The 20356-nt window shown below is 48.5% G+C and overlaps 2 protein-coding genes and 1 long non-coding RNA gene across 22 annotated transcripts in view; 2 read left to right on the forward strand and 1 right to left on the reverse strand.

Annotated features, from left to right (window-relative positions):
* Positions 1–3221, forward strand: part of Eml1 (echinoderm microtubule associated protein like 1) — a 168575-nt gene extending 165354 nt beyond the window's left edge. For 9 of the 15 annotated variants that reach the window (XM_017315168.1, NM_001364193.1, NM_001364197.1 and 6 more), the window contains 2 exons: positions 979–1109; positions 1748–3221. In XM_017315168.1, coding sequence (XP_017170657.1) covers positions 979–1109; positions 1748–1873 — 257 coding nt within the window. In that variant the 3' untranslated portion in view covers positions 1874–3221. The remainder of the gene's footprint in view (positions 1–978; positions 1110–1747) is intronic. The other 6 variants (NM_001286346.1, NM_001286347.1, NM_001043336.2 and 3 more) reach the window with 2 other exon arrangements.
* Gm16596 (predicted gene, 16596) lies at positions 47–19263 on the reverse strand. Of its 3 annotated transcripts, NR_045751.1 has the most exons (5): positions 19024–19263; positions 4226–4283; positions 3043–3115; positions 2899–2951; positions 47–1168 (listed from the first exon to the last, which is right to left on the reverse strand). It is a non-coding gene; the product is annotated as a predicted gene, 16596 (long non-coding RNA). The 3 variants fall into 3 exon arrangements; NR_045752.1 differs by lacking the exon at positions 2899–2951 and having other exon boundaries at positions 3043–3118; NR_045753.1 differs by lacking the exons at positions 2899–2951; positions 4226–4283 and having other exon boundaries at positions 3043–3118.
* Positions 18326–20356, forward strand: part of Evl (Ena-vasodilator stimulated phosphoprotein) — a 133836-nt gene continuing 131805 nt past the window's right edge. For 2 of the 4 annotated variants that reach the window (NM_001163394.1, NM_007965.3), the window contains exon 1: positions 18365–18858. In NM_001163394.1, coding sequence (NP_001156866.1) covers positions 18854–18858 — 5 coding nt within the window. In that variant the 5' untranslated portion in view covers positions 18365–18853. Of the gene's footprint in view, positions 18859–20356 lie in introns of all 4 variants that reach the window. The other 2 variants (XM_006515470.2, XM_030246555.1) reach the window with 2 other exon arrangements.

The following is a 20356-nucleotide window of genomic DNA, read 5'->3' on the forward strand; positions in this document are numbered from 1 at the left end:
TTGAATGTACTCTAGTGCCCGAGACCATACCTTCTCCAGATTTTAAGGGTTTATTTTTAATTGTTTATTGGTATGAACATTTTGCTTTTGTGAAACTGCAGTGCCTGTGGAAACCAAAGAGGGCATCAGATCCCCACTGGCACTAGAGTTACCCATAGTTGTGAGCTGCCACGGAGGTGCCGGGACTCGAACCTTGTTCCCACCACTTTCAGTCTTGTCCATCTGTTCTGTTCCCACCTGGGGCCATGATTCACAATCTCCTCAGCTCCCAGGCTCAGGCTGAGGGGGTAATTAACTCTTCCCGAGGCACAGGACAGCGCCCCCTAGTGGTTATGTGGATGATGTTATACCCACAGGAACACATGACACTTGACTTACTTACCTACCGCCTAAAACGTTCACTTCTTTCAAAGCTCATCTTAGGAATACATTCATAAATAGCTCACAATGCGTTGCTACAGTCGGAGCAATTGGGAGTCAGTCGGCTGGTAGGAATTCCTAAGTCCTCTCAGTGTGGCGTTTCCCTATTTCCTGCTGTTCTGCCTACTAAGGAGCTGGTGTGTACTCAGGCCTCTAATATACAATGCTCTCAACCAAAAGCCTCTCCCAGGACACAGTGCCCCTATTCTCCAGGTACCCTGCACTTACAGGACTTACAGTGGAAAGACATCAGTTTATAAGCAGGGCCGTGGTGCCTGCCGCTGCACCCAGAAGGGTCCAGTGGATGCAGGCAGCTCAGGACACTGCCGGGGCTGTGTGACTTAGCACAGCTGTTAGAAGAGATGCAGGGCTTCTCAGGGCTGACCCTGGGTGCCCTGCAACCCAGAGCTAGAGAGAGGCGGGAGCTGGAAACGAGTGGTCGCCCGCCCGGCTCTCCATTCTAAAGCCCAGACTGAAGGTGGATTTCTGTCCCCTTTGGTGACCAGCGTTTGTGTGCTGTGGCTCTGAAGTTTCCAGTGCCTCTGTGCTCTGTTCCAGGAGTGTGGCCGGAGGGCTCCGATGGGACAGACATCAACGCCGTCTGCCGGGCTCACGAGAGAAAGCTCTTGTGCACAGGCGATGACTTCGGCAAAGTGCACCTCTTCTCATACCCGTGCTCACAGTTCCGGGTAAGGCCTTGGCCATTCACCACCTTTCTTACAGGGCACGGACCGACGGTCTGACCTGTCTGAAAACCAAATGGAAATGAACTGTGGGGGAGGGCTGCCTGCATATGACCCTGTTAAGCTGAAACCTCTGGGGTTCCCCACCACCCTGGGGAAACCTCAACCCAGATATGACCTACAAAACTTTTTATATCTGGTATGTCTACCTCTGCAGCTATGTGGGCTTCACCCTGACACTGACACACACACACACACACACACACACACACACACACACACACACACTCTCTGCCTACCTACTCCCCATCTCCCCACGCTCACTCAAGCTCTGCTGAGCTGACCAACCCCTTTGTGAATCTGAACATCTTTCAGCAAGAAGACCCTGTCTCTCTAGGGTTGGCTCATGCCTGGTGCAGCCCTCTGAGATCGCCCTACTTGATTTCAGACCTATCATGTGCTGTTCTCTGTCCCGGGGGCTTATTTCTGTACCCCTCTTGAGTCTTGCACACAAAGCTGACACACAGAGAAGAAGAGCTTACAAGGGGGGCAGTAACGGAGTTTTAGACTGATTTAGTGCTCGGGGGTTTCCTGGGGCCACAGTCAGCTCTGCGTAAGCTTTTCTCCTTGTCATGCTTTTCCAGGCTCCAAGCCACATCTACAGTGGACACAGCAGCCACGTCACCAACGTGGACTTCCTCTGTGAAGACAGCCACCTTATCTCCACGGGTGGGAAAGACACAAGCATCATGCAGTGGCGAGTCATTTAGTCCCTGTGGGAGCCCGAGGACGCAGACTCGAGTTCCGCTTGGTCACTGTGATTTCTGTTTTGTCTACAGACTCTTAACAAACCTCAGGAAAACTGTCCCTCTACCAGTTACCTTAGTTGGGGAGCCAGTGCGTGTCACACCAGATAAGCGGTTGTGTGTCCGCTTTTGTTATATAGGGCAGGATAGAATGCATGTCGGGTAAAGGAAGTCCCCAAGGTTTACATGGCAGCAGAAGGGACTGGTGTATCCTTATAGACACTTTTCTATGAACTCTTCAAAAATGGTCACAGAATGCCTTTTAAAATACTGTATATAGTCTTCACTGCTTCACCTTGTTAAGTCAGATATTTATGATAATGAAGTACGGAACTGGGAACTGGGGTCGTTGTTGACTAATTGGTCCTAAGAGGATAAATTATGTAACTGATTTGCCCAGCTGAATCAGGACTGCAAATGCCAGGCTTTCCTTGGCCATGTATCTAAAATCCCATAAACTCCTCCCTTTGGGAGGCTGGCAAAAAAGGGGCTGTGCTCTCCCTGGTTAAGCAGTTTGTACTACAGAACCCCCGAGCTGCTGTGGGTCCTACAGGTGCTTCCATGCTCTGGTTAGACTGTCCTGTCTGAGGACACAGCCAGTTTCTTCAGCACCTCCACAAACTGCACCCCGTCTCTGTCCATGCACCTCGATTCACGGCGAGACATTTAGCCACCACTCTCTGCGTATTGATGGCATGATACGGTATTGTCCTCGTATAGAGTTAACAACTTACGATAAATTGCCCAAAGCTGGGCCTTGCTGTGTGTGCTCTGGACACTGTACATTTGTACCCAACCAAGTGGGTCAAGTCGGAGAGGGACTCTTCAGTATGGAGGCAGCCTGTGGAGTGCAGCGCCTTTGAGGCTCTGGGTGTAAGACAGTTTCCTTCCCTGACTCTCGTGCACAGACAGCATGCAGCATACAGACTGAAACTGTGCTCTGCCGAGTAGAAAGTAGGTAGGGTCTGAAGGTGTCGAGAAGGCCTTACCTGTGGTGTGACAGATTGAATTGATTGTTTACACTGGGGACTGTATCTCGGATCTTTAAATAGAGGAATCACAAACAGACTTAAGGACAGATGCTGAGATTGCTTTTTGTAAACTCGTTTAAGCGAGTGAGTGAGTTGAGTTACCTGAACTCTGTAGCACTGGTTGTTCATAGTGATGAAGGACAGCACTGCAGACATCTCCCTTGCCATCTCTAGCCTGCTGTGGAAGGAAACAACGTGACTCAAGATGAAGCTGTTTGTATGTATCCTTATCAAATATATTCTATAAGGAAATAAAATCTGAAAAGTGACTTTCTTATTGACCTACGTTTCTGAAAGTATGTGAATTAAAGAATTTAAAATTAGATGGGGTCCACACTACATCCTGTTCCCCATCAGAGGGCTCACTCTCATGGATCCCTTGCACACAGAGTTCTGTTCTGCATACAGTGTGGAAGCCTTCATCAGCCCAGACAACTCTAAAGGAATTGGCTTAATTTCTTGCTTTAACAACCTAGGCTTAGTAACCCAATCCAATTGTTAGTTTCTTTGTCTGTGTAAATATTGGCAAAATGGTCGCTTTTAATTGACAGTTGAAGGAATACTTAGGTATCAAGGAAGGGGAAGAGACCCATGGCAACTTGCATAGTGGCTCATTTGGCGTCATCAGAACTGAATACCACCTCAGGGAGGTAGGACTTGACTTAGGCTATGATGTCAGAGGCTTCAGGCCACTGTCATTTGGCCCTGGGCATTTGGGAAGAATGCCATGGCGAAGGGAGCAAGTTAGAGAAGCATCTTCATGGCCTGGTGGTCAGGAAACAGAGCAGAACGAGAAGGAGGAGACCAGAGACGCCGGCCATCTACAGGACCACCCTCCCTCAGGGACTACTGCCTCTAGTGAAGCTCCATCCATTAGAGTTCCCAGAACCTCCTGAAATCGCCGCATCAACTGGCGATCAGGCATTCAAAACCGGTGGGGAACACTTGACATACAGAAACAACCAACTTAGAAATCAAGGGGAGATGTATACGTCTCATAGGTTGGATATATACCAGCATAATATTATTCTATATTTTATTAGCTATGAAGATAATGATAACGTTACATACACACACATACACACATGTAACCATCACGGCATTAAATATATTATATATTTAATCTTGATTAAATATATAATATATATTGATTTGATTAAATATATGATTGTTTATAAATAATATTAAATAGCACTATTGCCTTGGCACCATATTTAAATGGCCCAGGCTTAGCTTTACAGACGGTATTTATTTATTGTTCATATAGCACACAGTGGTGACTTACCACTGCTCTCTCATCCTATGGCCAGGGAGTTAACTTGCCTCCTCTTGTATTCGGGAAGCTGGAGAGAAGGATGTAATAAAATAAAGAGTCTGCAGCGCAGGCACAAGAACGAATTTGTTTTCTAAGCTTAAAAAACAAGTAGGTGGGGTCTGGAGAGATGGCTCAGAGGTTACAAGCACTGGCTGCTCTTCCAGAGGACCTGGGTTCAAGTCCCAGCACTCACATGGCAGCTCACAACTGTCTGTAACTCCAGTTCCAGGGGATCTGACACCCTCATACAGACGTACATGCAGGCAAAAAAACAATACATGGCTGGTGAGATGGCTCAGTGGGTAAGAGCACCCGACTGCTCTTCCGAAGGTCCGGAGTTCAAATCCCAGCAACCACATGGTGGCTCACAACCATCCGTAACGAGATCTGACTCCCTCTTCTGGAGTGTCTGAAGACAGCTACAGTGTATTTACATATAATAAATGAATAAATCTTTTAAAAAAACATATAAAATAAAAACAAATTATTTTTAAAAAAACCCAAGTAGGTGTCTTAGCATCCATATGTTGAAAATTGTAGTGGTGGTTAGCATCTCTAAATCTGGGCAAAACAGAACTTCTAGTTTACCTGGACAGCTCCACTGTCAGATGCATTCCGCCACCTAGTGGCAAGATAGCAGAACACAGCCCATCTTTTCTGCTCTCAGCACTTCGTGGGGTGAGAAAACCAAAGCAACCCTTTATTCCTCTGAGTGGTCTCTGTGCGGACGTGTGCACAACCTGACTGCTCAGGAGAACCGTCACAATTCCTGGAAGACCCTGACATCTCTGCAGCCATTGGACCCAAGGAGACACCAGCCTTTTCTGGGCACCTGACTGAGATCTGCTCTTTTGCCTTTGGAATTTTCCGCCACTGTCCGCAGACACAGGGAGCACATGCCATGCTGCTCTCCGTGTGCCCCCTGGGATGAGTCAGAAATGACCCCTGCTCTTCCTTCTGGATGGAAGGCAGTGTGATCAACAGATCAACTCCACCACCTCTACCCCCAGGAAATCTTCCTCCCAAATTCTTTTAAAATATTTTAAAATGTTTTATTATATTTATTTATCAGGGGGAGGGGCGTGCAGCTGCTCCTGTATGTTCCATGACCTATACATGTGGAGATCAAAAGGCAGATGGTGGGAGTCGGCTCTCTTCTTCTGTGTGTTCTGGGGATCGAACTTGGCCCATCAGGCTTGGCAGCAAGCCCCTTTGTCCACTAAGCCTTCTCTCTGGTCTGTCTATTGAAGATGTCTAACTCCTAACCTCGTATGTCTGTAATGTGCATGAGGGAGTTTAAGACTTCCAGGGAGCCTTCTGTAACCTGTACCTTGATCTACGGAGCCTCTGAAATGCCTTATCTACTGCATCTTGGCTCAAGGTTCAACACTCAGCTATATCACCAATGCTGCCGAGACTAGCCTTAGATGGTTTCTTTGTGTATCTATGTGGTGGGTTGCTGAGGGATGGGACTCTATTGTTATGGTGTGGACACTGGATGTTGCCGAATCGTCTCTCAGAATAGGCCAGCAACAGAGAGAGAGGCACCCTCCGTTCCACTTCACATCTGGACCTGTCCTTTTCCAACAGCCTAGCAGCCCTCAGGGCGGTAACTCAGCTCTCCCTGCACACTTGTGTGACTAAAAGCTGGCTGTTTCTCCAGCTACAACTCTGGACATTCTCTCTCTCAGCACTGATTGTTGGATCAGCACTCCACACGTACAGGCTGGGGAAGGGCTCTGGTGTAGGACATATTTAATTATTGTGATGGTTAATGTTGATTATCAACTCGATAGGGTTAAGAGTCACCAAGGAAACAGATCTCTAGCCATCTCTATCAGGGATTATCTAGACGAGATTCACTGAGGTAAGGAGATTCATTTTAACTATGGCTGGCTCCGTTTCATGGGCTGGGATCCTGAACTGAATTCAAAGGAACAAGCAAGCTGAGCAGACGCTGACTCTGTTTCTAGACTGCAGATCCAATGTGATGGTCCGCCGTATGCTTTTGCCTGCTACAGCTTCCTGCCATGATGGATCGAACCCTTGAACACTTCTGGGGAAGGGAGGGGGCCCACTTGAGGTTTAATAATAAAGACATGGAGATACCTGTATAACTCAAGGCTGCTGCCCATTTTGCTGGGGTAGACTCTCAGCTAACCCATCTAAACTTAAGACTTCCCTGCCATTGCATGCTCTCCGTTGTTCTCCCTCCGTTTTTTTCTCTCTGTCCTTCTACCTCTTCTCTCCTGCCCCAGGTCAAGCTGCCAGCTCTTTAGTATGCAAAAAGCCACACTCTACTCACGAAGTTGGCCTTGGGGGGGCTACAAACCTTCCCTTGCCCAGGTGAGAGTGCAGCATTTAACTTATCTTGATAGCCTGGGGCACAGCAATTAACAATTGAGAACACGCAGTATTCATAGCCAGTTGATACAATGTGTGTGAGTTGTCTCAACTGTGAGCCCAAATAAACAACCCCTTCCTTAACTTGCTCCTATGGCAACATATCAAGTTACTGACACACCCAAACAGGCTTAGCATAAAAAGAAGAGAGAGAGACAGAACAAGAGTCCACCCTTCATCTTTACCTCCCCAGTGCCAGCTGGGAACCAACTGTGTGTGAGGGCTTTCCTGGGGCACCATAATTCTATCAACTTCTTTAGGGACCTGTGACAAATATGCTTCCACAAGGCAGCAGGCTACAAGAAGAGGAAATGATCCTCTCTTCTTGTTCCTGGTAGTAGGTGAGTTACCATGGCAATAGGTAGGAAGGCTGGGCAAAATGGAAGACCCTAGAAAGAATTGGGCGATATCATTTCTGCTTATAACAAAGCAGGCTGACCACTTCCCACCTCCCAAACTAAACTGGGAAGTTGAATGTCCTCCAGCCTCTGGGAAGGCTTGTGCCATATACCCTGTGATTTTATTTTTGGACGAATGAGTTTCTATGTCTTTAAGATGACCAGAAGACCCCCAGATCATGGCTACTGCAAAGGAGAGTGGGTTAACCCAGCCCACTGCCCAGCTAGCTCCCCACGTGCCCCCATCACTCCCACAGTGGTCCTCTGTTTTCGTGTGGTTCACAGAAGTGGCAGGCTTAGATACAGCATGTCTGTTCACTGTCCGAATTTGCAGTGAGCCTCCGAATTTGCAGTGAGCCGTGGGACAAGCCAGGCACATCCTGTGATCTTGACCCTTGGGTTCGGGTTCTGCAGGTCACCTTCTCTTTGGCTCCAATCTTTGCTGGTTTGTGCCTGGCATTGGCCAATCAGAAAGAATCCTCAGAAACTGACTTTTCATTCATCCTGTTCACTTTCCTCCCCAGGAAGACATAGATCCAGGGCTTAGGCATCCCTGGAAAGCAGGAGAAGAATTTCCAACATGTTTGGGACAGACAGACAGACAGACAGAAGGATGTGAGGCTCAGGATAGCCAAGCAGTCACCATGTGCTCTACCACCCTAGAAATGCCCTGGTTTCTCCTGGCAGGGCTATTTATTTAGACCACTTGTAAAATGGCAGAGCGGCAGTTAAGCTGAGGGGCAGGCAGTCTTGAGGAGCATCCCCCCCCAAAAAGTGTTCCACAAACTACTGATGCCAGAGACTCCTGATTTGGAAGGCACTCAGTAGAATATATTACCCCATGTCGTCTCTGTCTGTCCAGTCATCTCCCTTTCTTCCTCCCTATCTCCCTCTCTCCCTTCCTTCCCCTGAGCCAGGCACACTCTCAAGCTGGGGGACATCCCCCTGTCAGGGACCATGACTGGAGATGGTGAGGGAGAGGCAGAAAGGGCACCAGACAGGCTGGTGGGCAGGGGTGGAGGTCACATCAGGCACTAGAGTGACCTTGAGCAGCAGAGCGGTGGCAGAAGGAGAGGCTAAACCTAGCAGCCATCTGAGGGACACCTCAAGCCCTGTGGCATTTCTTCCACCCAGCCTGTCCCTCCTCAGCCATGCTGCCAGCCCTCCAACTAAGAGCACACCCTGGGGGAGACATAGCTTCACCCAGATCCGTTTTGTTTGTTTGTTTGCTCGATTGCTTCTCTACCATGAAGATTAGAAGCAAACCCTTAGTGAACGAGGATTTGCCCAAGGTCAATGTGACCTCAGAGACAGTACCAACGGCCCTGTTTGCTGCAGTTTCTTCTTCTTCTTCTTCTTTTTTTTTTTTTAGTAAGATAGTACTGTACCTTTAAATGATAAAATTGTACACTCTTATTATAGCAAACTCAAAAAGAGAGTCAGCTGTTCCCGCTACCCCAAAATAGCACAATTGCTTCTTAGTGTGTGTCCTTTCCATGTTTTCACCCTTTCAGTCAATTTTTAGATAAATTTCGCCAGTTGACATTTTGCGTGTATCAAGCTATGTAACTTCATAGGTTGTTTCCCATTACAATTTGTTATAAATAACTCATGCATATAGTATGACAATCAACACTGTGTGTCTTTGACCAGGGCTCCCACGTTGATAAGAATGGTGACGGTGGTAGTCATAGCAATGATGCTGATGGTGATGATAAATGCCAGCGGACCTAGTGATGGTAAGGATGGTGTTGATAGTGATGATAAAGGTGGCAATGATGCTGATGCTGCTGATGCTGGTGATGCTGGTGATGGTGATGATGATGATAATGATGATGGTGATGTTGCTGCTGGTGATGGTGATGATGATGGTGATGCTGCTGCTGATGGTGATAGTGATGATGGTGATGATGCTAATGGCCATGGTGATGATGGCAATGATAGTGATGCTGTTGGTGCTCAGGCTTGCTCAGAGCAGGGTCTCTCTTCAGCACCATGTTTCTCTGTCTTAGTTAGGGTTTCTAGTGTTGGGAAGAGACACCATGACCACAGCAACACTTATAAAGGAAACTGTTTAATTAGGGCTGGCTTCCAGTTTCAGAGGTTCAGTCCATTGTTCTCATGGTAGGAAATGTGGCAGCATCCAGGCAGACATGGTGCTGGAGAAGGGACTGAGAGTTCTACATCTAGGTGGGCAGGCAGCAGTAAGGGAACTGGCTTGAGCTTCTGGGACCTCAAAGCCCACCCTCAAAGTGAACACACTTCTTTCAACAAGGCCACACCTACTCCAACAAAGCCATACCTACTAACAGTGCCCCTCCCTATGGACGTGTGTGTGTGAGTGTGTGTGTGTGTGTGTGTGTGTGTGTGTGTATGTGTATGTGTGAGTATGTGTGTGTATGTGTGTGTGTGTGTGTGTGAGTGTGTGTGTGTATGTGTATGTGTGTGTGTATGTGTGTGTGTGTATGTGTGAGTATGTGTGTGTATGTGTGTGTGTGAGTGTGTATGTGTGAGTGTGTATGTGTGAGTGTGTGTGAGTATGTGTGTATATGTGTGTGTGTGTGTATGTGTGAGTGTGTGTGTGTGTGTGTGTATGTGTTTATTCAAACCACCATACCACTGCTGAGCTTCCGGCTGTCCCACCATAGCACACTCTCTGTCACCACCCAGGCTTTACCTGTCTCACATTCTTCCTCCTGTCACCCCTACCTAGCTACACTTTCACAACTCAGCTCCAAAGTCCCTTTCTGAGGGATGTGTGCCTTCAGTGCCCAGTCAAGGGGGTCCTTATCCCACAGACATGTTTCCGTCGGTGTCTGGAAGGTCAGGCTCACATTTACCCTGCCTGCACGATCACCTAGCACAGCTGGTACTCAGTACCCTCAGGTTTAGTGAGCCTCGGAAAACAATGGACCTTTGTGCTTGTTCTGTACTCCTTCTTCTAAGACCTCTTCCTGATTCTGGTGCCTTCCACTGACAGGACAGCAGCTTTGTCATTTGGGCTTAGCTCAAAATCATGAACTTTTGTTTCTTGGGGGGCAAAGGTTACCCAATTAAAGGAGGTCTCCTGACACAGTTTGAAGGGGGGGTGGGGGGAATGAATTCTTAAAAAAAAATTCTAAATTTTCAGTGTCAATGTGGTAGGCTGTAATGACTCCTTCATTTCCTTTAAAGTCTCTTCCTGGCGGAAGATGCCCAAAGCTATTTTTTACCTAAAGGCAGTAAACTCCTCAAGCTCAAAGGACAGCCAAGGAGTGACAAGGAAGCTGTCTGCCAGACTCACCAGCCCCAGCCCTAATTGGCCCCGAGCCTTTGCCTATTTCTAGGTCATTCAGAAAAAGTAAGTTTAAATTATGTCCCAAACTAAGCTGTGGTTTTGTGAGAGGAGCTAAGTATTATGGGAAATGTGAATGACCCGTGCAGTCTCTTCTATCAGAGGGTCAGATAACAAAGGGAGCCCCGTCTTTAAAGAAATCGGTATAAAGATGCCATCTGCCAGAACTCGGAGGCGGCTGCTCCCTCCTCCACCCCTGCAGTCTACATTTTTCTGAGATCAAAGCGTGTGCTCAAGGGTGCAGCCAGCTCCCAGAGCTACTCTGCACTTTATCAGCTGCTCTGCTTAGCGTTAGCCAATGGCCTAAGAATGAGCTGAGCTCTTTACCAGAGTAAGCCATAGAGCGGTGAAAACAGAAGTGGGAAGCCCTACTAAGAGTGTTTGCCCAGCTGCATAAGTGCAGCCATGTATCCTACTGAAGAGGTAACATTTCACTCTTACTTGAACTACGAGGTCATTTTCTTGAGACCCCAGACCCATTTCTAACAGAGGTAAACATCTTTTTCTGTTGTTTGTCCAAGACAGGACAGGATCTTACTATGTAGCTTCCGCTGCTCGGAACTCACGATGTGTAGACCAGACTGGCCTTGAATTCAGAGATTTGCCGCCTCTGCCTCCCCAGTGCTAGAGGATTAAAGGTATGCGCCACCATGCCTGGCTGCGGTGAACCTCTTTAAAGTTCTAAGAAACCAGGAAGCAAAATCATGGAACTGCAGAGGAAGGTTAGGAAAAGGTCAGAGCAGGGTGAGCCTGGGAGTCGGCGGTCATCAAGCTTTCGATCCTTTCAGACCGACACAGCTTCCCGAGTCTGCCTGATTTAGGGACCACCAGGCCGGGGAAGCAAGATTTTAAGATACATCAGGGAGGAATTTTCCAATAAGGGAAGCCACCCATCTTCCCAGTAGAGCCTAGGGTGAGTCTGTTCTGCCTCAGCAGCGCCCTCTATCTTCTGTGATGGGTTAAGAGATAATTTGTATCAGGATTTTGCCTGTTGTCTTTATATTAGATCCTGGGTCTTCTCAGGCTCCATGATCATCGGTTCTAGCCCATAAAATCTGCATCTATCCATATCCCGGTTCTCTGAGAAACCCTCACAAGCACAGAGCCTTTCTTCAGACAAACTCCAACAGGAAAATCTATCCGGTACATGGGCGGTCATTGCTGAAGCAGCGAGGAGGCCAATGTGACCCAGAAACATGCCCCCGTGGTTGTATTACTGGCACTCCATCCTTGCCCTGACCCTGGCTGCCTCCAGCTGCCTTTCTAGAGTCTACAGTCTACTGTCTTAATCTACCTCTGGAGGAAACGGATACCCAGGGAGGAAGGGCCTTTACGGCCTGTCTGGCCGATCTCAGGATGACTTTCTGGGGCCGTTCTAGCACAGGTACTTAGAAGCTGATTTTTGCTAAGACAGTACCAACACCTCCCTTGGGCCAGTGGTGACTGAGAGCAGAATGAAAGGCAGGTCTCTGTGCCTGTATTTTTGCCTCCTGTCTCCTTTGTGCTGGGTTATTTGCTGTCTTAGTTAGGGTTTCATGCCAGTGAAGAGACACCATGACCAAGGCAACTCTTACAAAGGGGTTTTTATATTTATACTTAAATTTATTATATATCTAACTGGGGCTGGCTTCCAGTTTTAGAGGTTCAGTCCATAATCATCATGGTGGGGAGCATGACAGAATCCAAGCAGACATGGTACTGGAAGAGCTGAGAGTTCTACATCTCAATTAGGAGGCAGCCAAGAGGAGTCTTTCTCCCACAGGCTACCAGAGACTCTTCTGCACTGGGCAGAGCTTGAGCACTAGAAGCCCATCTGCCTAGTGACACACTTTCTCCAACAAGGCCACACCTCCTACAAGGGCCACTTCCATGGGCCAAGCATATTCAAACCACCACGCCTGCTTTACCTCTTCATGTTGGCATGCTACTCAATCAGGCATTTCCCCGTGGAAACCAGTGATTCCAAACTTTACCTCCCCTTCAAGGCTGCAGCCAGATTTCAGAGTACCTGTTGTATCTCACCGCCTGCTTTTTACAGTATCCTGTACCAGGCTCCACACAGGCTCTGCAAGGCCAAACCCAAGGTTACCCTTGATTGTAAACAACAGAGCCTTACAGAACACAGGGCACCACCAAAGCTGAAGGAAAGCTTACCCCCCCTACACCCCCTCACCCCTCCCACCCCCCATCCCCCCGTGCAGAAGCCTTTGTCTTCTGAGAGCCGGCATGTCTCTGCAGGCAACGTCTGCTTAGAACTGAGGCACAGATCCAAAACAGACGCCTTGACCAAGACTGTTTAATTACATACCTCTTGTGCGTCCCACCCTAGTGCTCCCTCTGCTTAACCTAAAGCTCATGTAGGGAAGTCAGGAGACAGACTTGGAGCCACTGGCCACTCAACTTGTTCTTCCCATGCAGCCCGCCTCTGCAGAGAAGTTGAACACCCCCCCCCGCCCCCCCCCCCCCCCCCCCCCCCGCTCTCAGCATCACCATTAGAGACTCTACCTGGTATAGTGTGACGGGAGACCCAGATTCCCAGAGCCTATGATGATCACCTTGGCGTGTGTCCTAAAGTCCAGGAATTCCTTGGATGTGTGTCGCACGGTATCTCTAAGGAGGACCCTAGAGGCTATTTTCCTCCAGACATTATGAGCTGTGAGTCTGTTCAATTTAACTTCACTATTTGATTTTTGAGAAAAAAAAATAATAATCCATTTTGAGCTCGAGCTCAGCAGTTAGAAGCACTCGCTGCTTTTGTAGAGGACCCACATTCTGTTCCCAGAACCTAGCAGCTCCCGAGGACCCAGTGACCTCTTCTACACTTGGCTTTTCTTTCCTTTCTAGGGCTTTGTGGGGTTTCTAGTCTATTACTTCCAGAAGTATACATTCATTTTTCAAATTTGCTATTTCCAGCTTTTAACCTGATCTCGGCTATTGCCACACTCTTGGTCATTTTCTATTTATTACACCAAGTTGTCCCTTGAGTGCCTTGTTTATGTGCATTTGGTTTAGTTTGTCATCATAGTCTCCTAGTTGTAGCTTTGATGTTTCCCCATTCTCATTAGCTTTGTGTTTCATTTGTAGTCGCAACAACAACTCCTCTAAGGCAAAATAACTTAAGAGTATTTTCTTAGTTAGGGTTTCACTGCTGTGAACAACAGACACCATGAATGATCAATGCAACTCTCATAAGGACAACATTTAATTGGGGCTGGCTTACAGGTTCAGAGGTTCAGTCCAGTATCATCAAGGCAGGAACATGGTAGCATCCAGGAAGACATGGTACAGGAGGAGCTGAGAGTTCTACATCTTCATCTGAAGGCTGCTAGCAGAATATTGACTTCCAGGCAGCTAGGACTAGGGTCTTAAAACCCACACCCACAATGACACACCTACTTCAACAGGGCCACACCTCCCAATAGTGCCCTGCCCTGGGCCAAGCATATATGAACTATCACAAGTATTTTATAGTTTCTAGCTAATTTTAATCATATTTTGTGATTACCTGTGGCTTTATTACATTCCTGAGGCTTCCTTAAAAATATTCATTTGTATGAATGTTTCACCTCTGTATGTCTATGTGTGTACCTTCTGTCCCAGTAGAAGCCAGAAGAAAAGAAAGTATTGGATCCCCTGAAACTTGAGTCATGTATGGTTGTGATGCATCATGGGAATTGAACTCAGGTCCTCTGCAAAAACAAGTGTTCTTATGTGCTGAGCCATCTCTCCAGCCCTCTCCTGAGATTTCTGAATTTCAAGGATAAGAAACTCCAGTGTGCGTGGAAGAAATCACATTTCTCATATACAGAAGTGCCTTTTGCCCACCCCAGGATGTCTGGCCCTAGAACCTGAGCTGCAGCTCACATAGCAAAGGGGAATTACAACTGCTAGTCAGAGGACCTTCGTGGTAACCTGTTTTCTATGCCATCACAAAATGTCTGAGGCCAAGTAATGTATAATGTATAGAGAGAGGTTTACTTAGCAGTGTTGATGTTGGTAGTCCAAACTGCCAGTTACTAGTTCTGTTGAGGGCACCAGATAAGAGCATAAGATACCAGAGTTTGAAAAGGGTTGGTCTTGTTCTTTTACCATAACTGTCTTTCATAAACTAACCAGGATATTGGAAGAACTCTTTTATCCTTTCCAAGGGCAGCAACCCCAGTGACCTAATGACCTCCCAGGAAGCCCCATCTCTTAAAGCTCCCCCTACCTACAACATGGCCACCCCAAGGACAAGCCTCTAATACATATATAACCTCTTGGTGGACAGAACACCTCCAAACCACATCAGCCTTAAGATTTGGGGGGGGCATTACATGTGTAACCCCTGGGTCTAATCTACTCATAAGGTTCTCTCACGGTGGGGAGATGCCAAAGAGAAGGTCAAAGGGAATGACCACAGACATAAGGTCCACGTGCTACTTGGAAAAGACAAACCTGTAGTGGTCTTTGAACATGGTATCTGCCTGGAGGCATGAGTCAAGGCATGTGGGCAGTGTCTCACCTGTGGACAGGGTCTAACATGTGGACAGGTGAGGGACACAGGTTCTCCAAACCTCCCTCCACCCCTGCATCAGCCATCTGCAGAACCATAAGGCTATAATGTGCTCCGTTGTGCATTGCTCAGATCTGTTTATTATTTTCTTGCCATGTCAGCAACAGAACACTAATGCACTGTGTGAAAGAGAATCTGACTGGCCCTAGGGCTTTTCACTGCAGCGTAGAGCTAGAAGCCTAGCAACAAATCCCAAGGTTTGGCTTGTTTGTTTGTTTGTTTGTTTGTTTTCCCAACTCTACTGAGCTAGAATTTGCATCCTCTCAAGCATACCTGGTATAAGTACGCACTCATTGGTTTTAGCATATTCTAGAATGTGCCCCTGTCGCTACTACTTTTAGATCATTTTTTTTTTCTCATCTCTCCAAAGAAACCTCATTCTCTAGGGCTGCCATGACAAAATACCACAGGCGTGTGACTAAACAATAGTTTGGAAGGCTGGAAGTACAAATGAAAGGTACTAGCAGTGTGGTGTGTGTCATGGGCTCGTGTGTTTGAACACTTGGTCCCAAACTGGAAGAGTGTGGGATCGTAGGAGGTCTGGCTTGCAGGAAGAAGGGGCTCACTGGGGATGGGCCTTGAGGTTCCATCCCACTTCCCGCCCACTATCATCCAATAAGCCAAAGGCTAAGCGTGCCATTGGACAGCATCTGAGGCAGGGGCGCTGTAACCGCCCACCTGATGTTTCCACTGCTTATTTGGAAAATGCCTTGACTTCTTACTTTCTTTTGTTTTGCCACTCTAAATACATATCTTTATTTTTATGTGCATTGGTGTTTTGTCAGCATGCATGTCTGTGTGAGGGTGTCCGATCTCCTAGAACTGGAGTTTCAGACACTTCTGAGCTGCCATGTGGGTTCTGGGAATTGAACCTGGACTGAGCCATCTCTCCAGCCCTCTTTTGCAATTCTAAAAACTTCTTGAAGCTTTTACCACATTGGAGCATGGTGTTTGGTGTAAATCTGTGTTCCCTAGCCATGGTCACTCATATTTGGCTCTAGAATAAACTCTCTCTTATTCCCTTTGAGATGACAGCTTTGTTTTTGAGCTGACAATAGAAAAGTGTGCCGACTTTTATCTTTGAACAGCAACTCTTCTGTTTATTATCTGACTGCCTCTAATTAATATCCTGAATATTTGAAATTACGTACTTTTGGTCGCAAGAAGTATTTCTTACCCTCAGATTGTTCCCCCTCAGTGTCTTTTTGACTTGGGCTGGCAAGATGGCTCAGTGGGGAATGGCATTCAATTTGCTGCACATGAATATTCAGTTTGCAGCCTCCAGCCCTTTGAAAAGCATCAGTAAGCCACTCATAAGGGCAGAGAGCCCTGTGGCCCAGGGTCTCCCTCTGAGGTCCCATGTTGTTGCATTGGACTCTAAGTTTCCAAAACATACTCTTTGGGAGATACAGTGAAACACCATGACAAGGCTCCTCGGAGTTTCTGACCAGTCTACCCAAGGAATGTAGCTGGCAATAACGTCTTAAATGGTGGAAACTCTCAGCTTAGCTCCAGGCAGGATTGTAACAGCCGTGAGCTTCATTCAGCCTCTTAAGGTCCACAGAGCCTGCGGGACGGTTCCCTCCCACCCCATCAAATGCCTCCTGTCTCGGTGTCTTCCCAAGGGCGGCTGCAAGGCTGTGGTGTAGAAACTGTCTCTCTTCAAGCTGTGCACCGTTATCTTAAGGAGAGTCACCTGAAGCTGAAGAGCTCAATCTGTGAGTCAATACAGGAACCCCAGGCTAACCTCAAGTTGTGAGAGCAAAATGGATCAAAGGTAATTTTTATTTCTTGCCAGAATGGAACACAGCACCCTTTGTCAGTCATTCCTGCCAACCGCTGCCAAGTACTTCCATAGATAAGGGGACAGGCATTGTGAGAGAGGGAACGTCATCGTCCCCACCACACTCAGTGAATTCCTAAAACCAGCAGCTCTGGTCCCAAGGATGTCTCTGCAATCTGTTTCTTTCATCAGAGGGCTCCGTGAGCTGCCAGAAGGGCCGGGCCAAGACAGACAGGGACCACTCCCATCCTCTGCTGTATCCTGCTTCCCTGTGGAGGCTGCTGATCTTTGTCTAAACCAGCCCTACATTTAATGCCAAACATGTTTATCCAGTAGGTGGGAATCCCGAAGCTCACCTTACAGGCTGCTGAGGATCTGTTGAGGCACCAAGGTCAGTAGGAAACAGACTGAAAGGGACTTGCTCACATTTCTCCCTACCCCCACCCGCCCTTCCCCTTTCCCTAACAGCTAGCCATTTGAAGCCAACCTCTCTTGAGCAAAGCAGAAAGAAGGCTTTATTCCTTGGATGTAGAAGAACTTGGTGTTTCCCACTCTTCTGATATAAAATGTTACAAAAAGTTAAACAGTTTTTGAAACATGTGGCCTCAAAAAGATTTCTTTTTGGAGGCCACCGGTTCTTGGCTTTGGAAAATGGGTTCTCCTCAAAAGTGTCAGTGATTCTAGTGTGGGGTGCAGAGGAAGGACACTATCTTTACAGCAAACCCACCAACTAATTCTTCCCTCCAAGTTACAGAATGGCAACAACTTGTTAGACCCCAGGGACAGACACCTGGAGATTGGTGGAAAAGCACAATGTCTGGCTGGAATAAAAGTGTGCACCAACCCGGACTCTCCTGGGGACACCTGGAATACCTTCAGGTGACCTGAGGCCTGAGTATTTTCATAACTCTTAGGATGTGACAAGGCTCTTCTGTAACAAAGAGACCAATCTGGTTCCCAGGAAGAAGGGAACACATGAGGTTAGGAGAACTATAACCTCAGGCATTGCTAACAGTACTGCAGAGCAAGGGATCCGTTTAAAAATTGCAACTTTCAGCCCATAATGCTCTGTTCTGAATGCACTGGAAAGCCGGTTCAGTAGGGCTCCACGTGCCTCCTGGCACTCTCCCCGCTCAGCCTTGCCTCACAAATCACACCCTTTGCCCTAAGCCTCTCCACCTGCCCTTTTCTATACAACTCCTCCACCACCAGGGATTCTGTGGGGTCTCTGCCCGACTCTGCTCGCCTAGCTCCAGGTCAACGCCCCAAACCCCGGCCCCAGGCCCACCACCCTCCAGCCCTTTCCGCGGAGCTCCGCTTTGTCTCTCCCTACTAACCCCATCCTCCAGGCCTCTCCTAGACCTAAGATCCCTAAGCTTTCCCGTTAAGGTCGCCCCGGTCTTTCTCTCGCAGACAAGACCCTGGAATTCACTAAGTTAACCCCATTCCTCTAAGCTACAGTATCTCCTTTGGGACCTTAGGCCACGCCCCCCGTCTTGCCCCCAGGCCCGGTTGCCCAGCCACCCTTTCCACAAAGCTTCGCCCCGCCCCTCTGAACCTGGGCCACACCCCTGCCCCGCCCCTCACGCCCCGCCCTCTTAGAGGCGCGGACCACGGAGCCCCGCGCCTTTTGTGTGGAGCTTCGCTGCGGCGCGCGCTCATTCCCTCCGCGGCCGCCGACCGAGGGGCGTCGGCGCGCGCAGTCTCCTCGGCGGGCGGAGGGGTCCTCCGCCCCGCGTGCACCCCGCACCCCGGACCCCATCCTCCGGCCGCCGCCCCGAGTCTCAGGCGGACGCGCGCGCTCGCTCCCGCCCGCGAGACCCCGCCGCTCGCCCCCTCCCCCGGCCCGTCGGCGGGCGGTCGGGACGCGCACGCGCCGGCCCGGGCACGCGCGCCCGCCAAGATGGCAGGGGCCGGGGCCCAGCTGTCAGTCGCCACCGCCGCCGCCGCCGCGGCCGCGCTGCCTCGCAGCTAGCGGCCCGGACGCCCGCCGGAGAAGATGAGCCCCCGCCGCCGCCTGCAGCCCAGCCAGACGCGGAGCCGCCGCGCCCGGGGTCGGCTGCCCCGCTAGCGTCCCGTCGCGCCGCGCTTTCATCCCCGGCCCCGTGCCCGCCCGGCAGCCACGATGAGGTGAGTCGGGGCCTCGAGCGCAGCGAGGCCTGGAGCGCCCGGCGTGGAGGGTGGGGTGCCCGGGCATCGAAGCGGCCCCAGAGCCCCCAGCCGGCGGCCCAAGCACCAGAAGACGCTCAGGCCGCGGGGTCCGCGGGAGGCCGCGCCCGCCTTGCGGTGCCTTACCGCTGCGCGCGCCGCGCCGGCGGTCCACACTTTGCCATCCGCACGGAGCTCTTCTCCATTAGGGCGCTCTCCTCTTCACCTTTCTCTTCTGACCTGTCCCCTTTCTCTTGCCAACCCTCAGAGTGTGCAACCCCAAAAGGTACGGCTTTTGATGTGCCACTCAGCTAGAACCTTGTCAACACCCAGAAACCCGCGTGCCCTCTTCATTTGCTGCACCCAGCCTTCCTTTCCAGACTAACCTTAGCCTGCTTTCTGGGGTGGGGTGGGGCGCGGGGCAGCGTATGCCGGGTTTTCTTTCTCTCTTTCTTTTTCTTTTTTTCTGTGCAATTTTATCTTCTAGGCACATCTTTCTTAAACACCGTAGCGTCCAATTGTAGATTCGGTTCACCTGTTCTGTGAACTGTTTAAATCAAATAATGCACTGTTGTAATTTTTGTGTCTGCCTACTTTCATCAAAGATATTTCTGAAGTTCGTCCATAGTGTTTCTATTATCTACTTACTGTCCTGCATAGTATAGATAGTACACACTGTATCCATTCTACTGTTAGTAGACTTTTGAGTTGTGTGTAGCTTTTCCCCATTAACGTTGCAATGAATATGCCGGTGGGTGTACTTCCTAAAGCATTCATATCTATTGAGTAGATAGTTTCCCTACCCACAAGTAAGTTGGGTTTTTTGTTTGTCTGTTTGTTTTGTTTCGTTTTTTTGTTTGTTTGGTTTTTTTTACATAAAAAACATGTACATCTTTTGTCGTAGTTGATAGAACTAAATCCCCAAAATCATGTTATCACTTTATACCAGCAAGCATTTACTAGCCCTTGTTTAAAAATTCCTGACACCTCTTGGTATTGTCTGTGTGAAATTTTAGCCATTATGGTGAGTGTGAAGTGACATTCCATCAGGGTTTTAATTTGCAGTTTCTGGTTGACTAAAGCGACTGATTGTCCATTTGTGTGTGTTTGGTGGTTTTTTTGTTTTTTGTTTTTTAAATAAAGTGTCTGTTTAAGTATTGTCCAGTTTAGCTTCTTCTTAATTAGTAGAGTTTCCTATTTTTAAGTGAAGAAGATAGCTTGTTAACATTTTGAAGAAATGCTAGTATTTTGCTTTTCATATGAAATGATGCTGTCTACCTGGAGTTGGTTTCTGTGTAATGTGGAAACAGAATTCATGTTTTACTTTCTCCTAGCATGATTTATTCCTCGCTGTTTACCAAGATCACCGTTTCCATCAACTGCAATGCCACCTTTGTCACCTTCCAGTCTTCCATGTGGGGTCATTTCTGTCTGTCTGGAGAACATCTTTTAGTGTTTGTCTTTCTGCCTATTGCAGTGT

The sequence above is a fragment of the Mus musculus genome, chromosome 12 (genome assembly GCF_000001635.26).
Source record: "Mus musculus strain C57BL/6J chromosome 12, GRCm38.p6 C57BL/6J".
In the NCBI taxonomy this organism is placed as follows: Eukaryota; Metazoa; Chordata; class Mammalia; order Rodentia; family Muridae; genus Mus; species Mus musculus.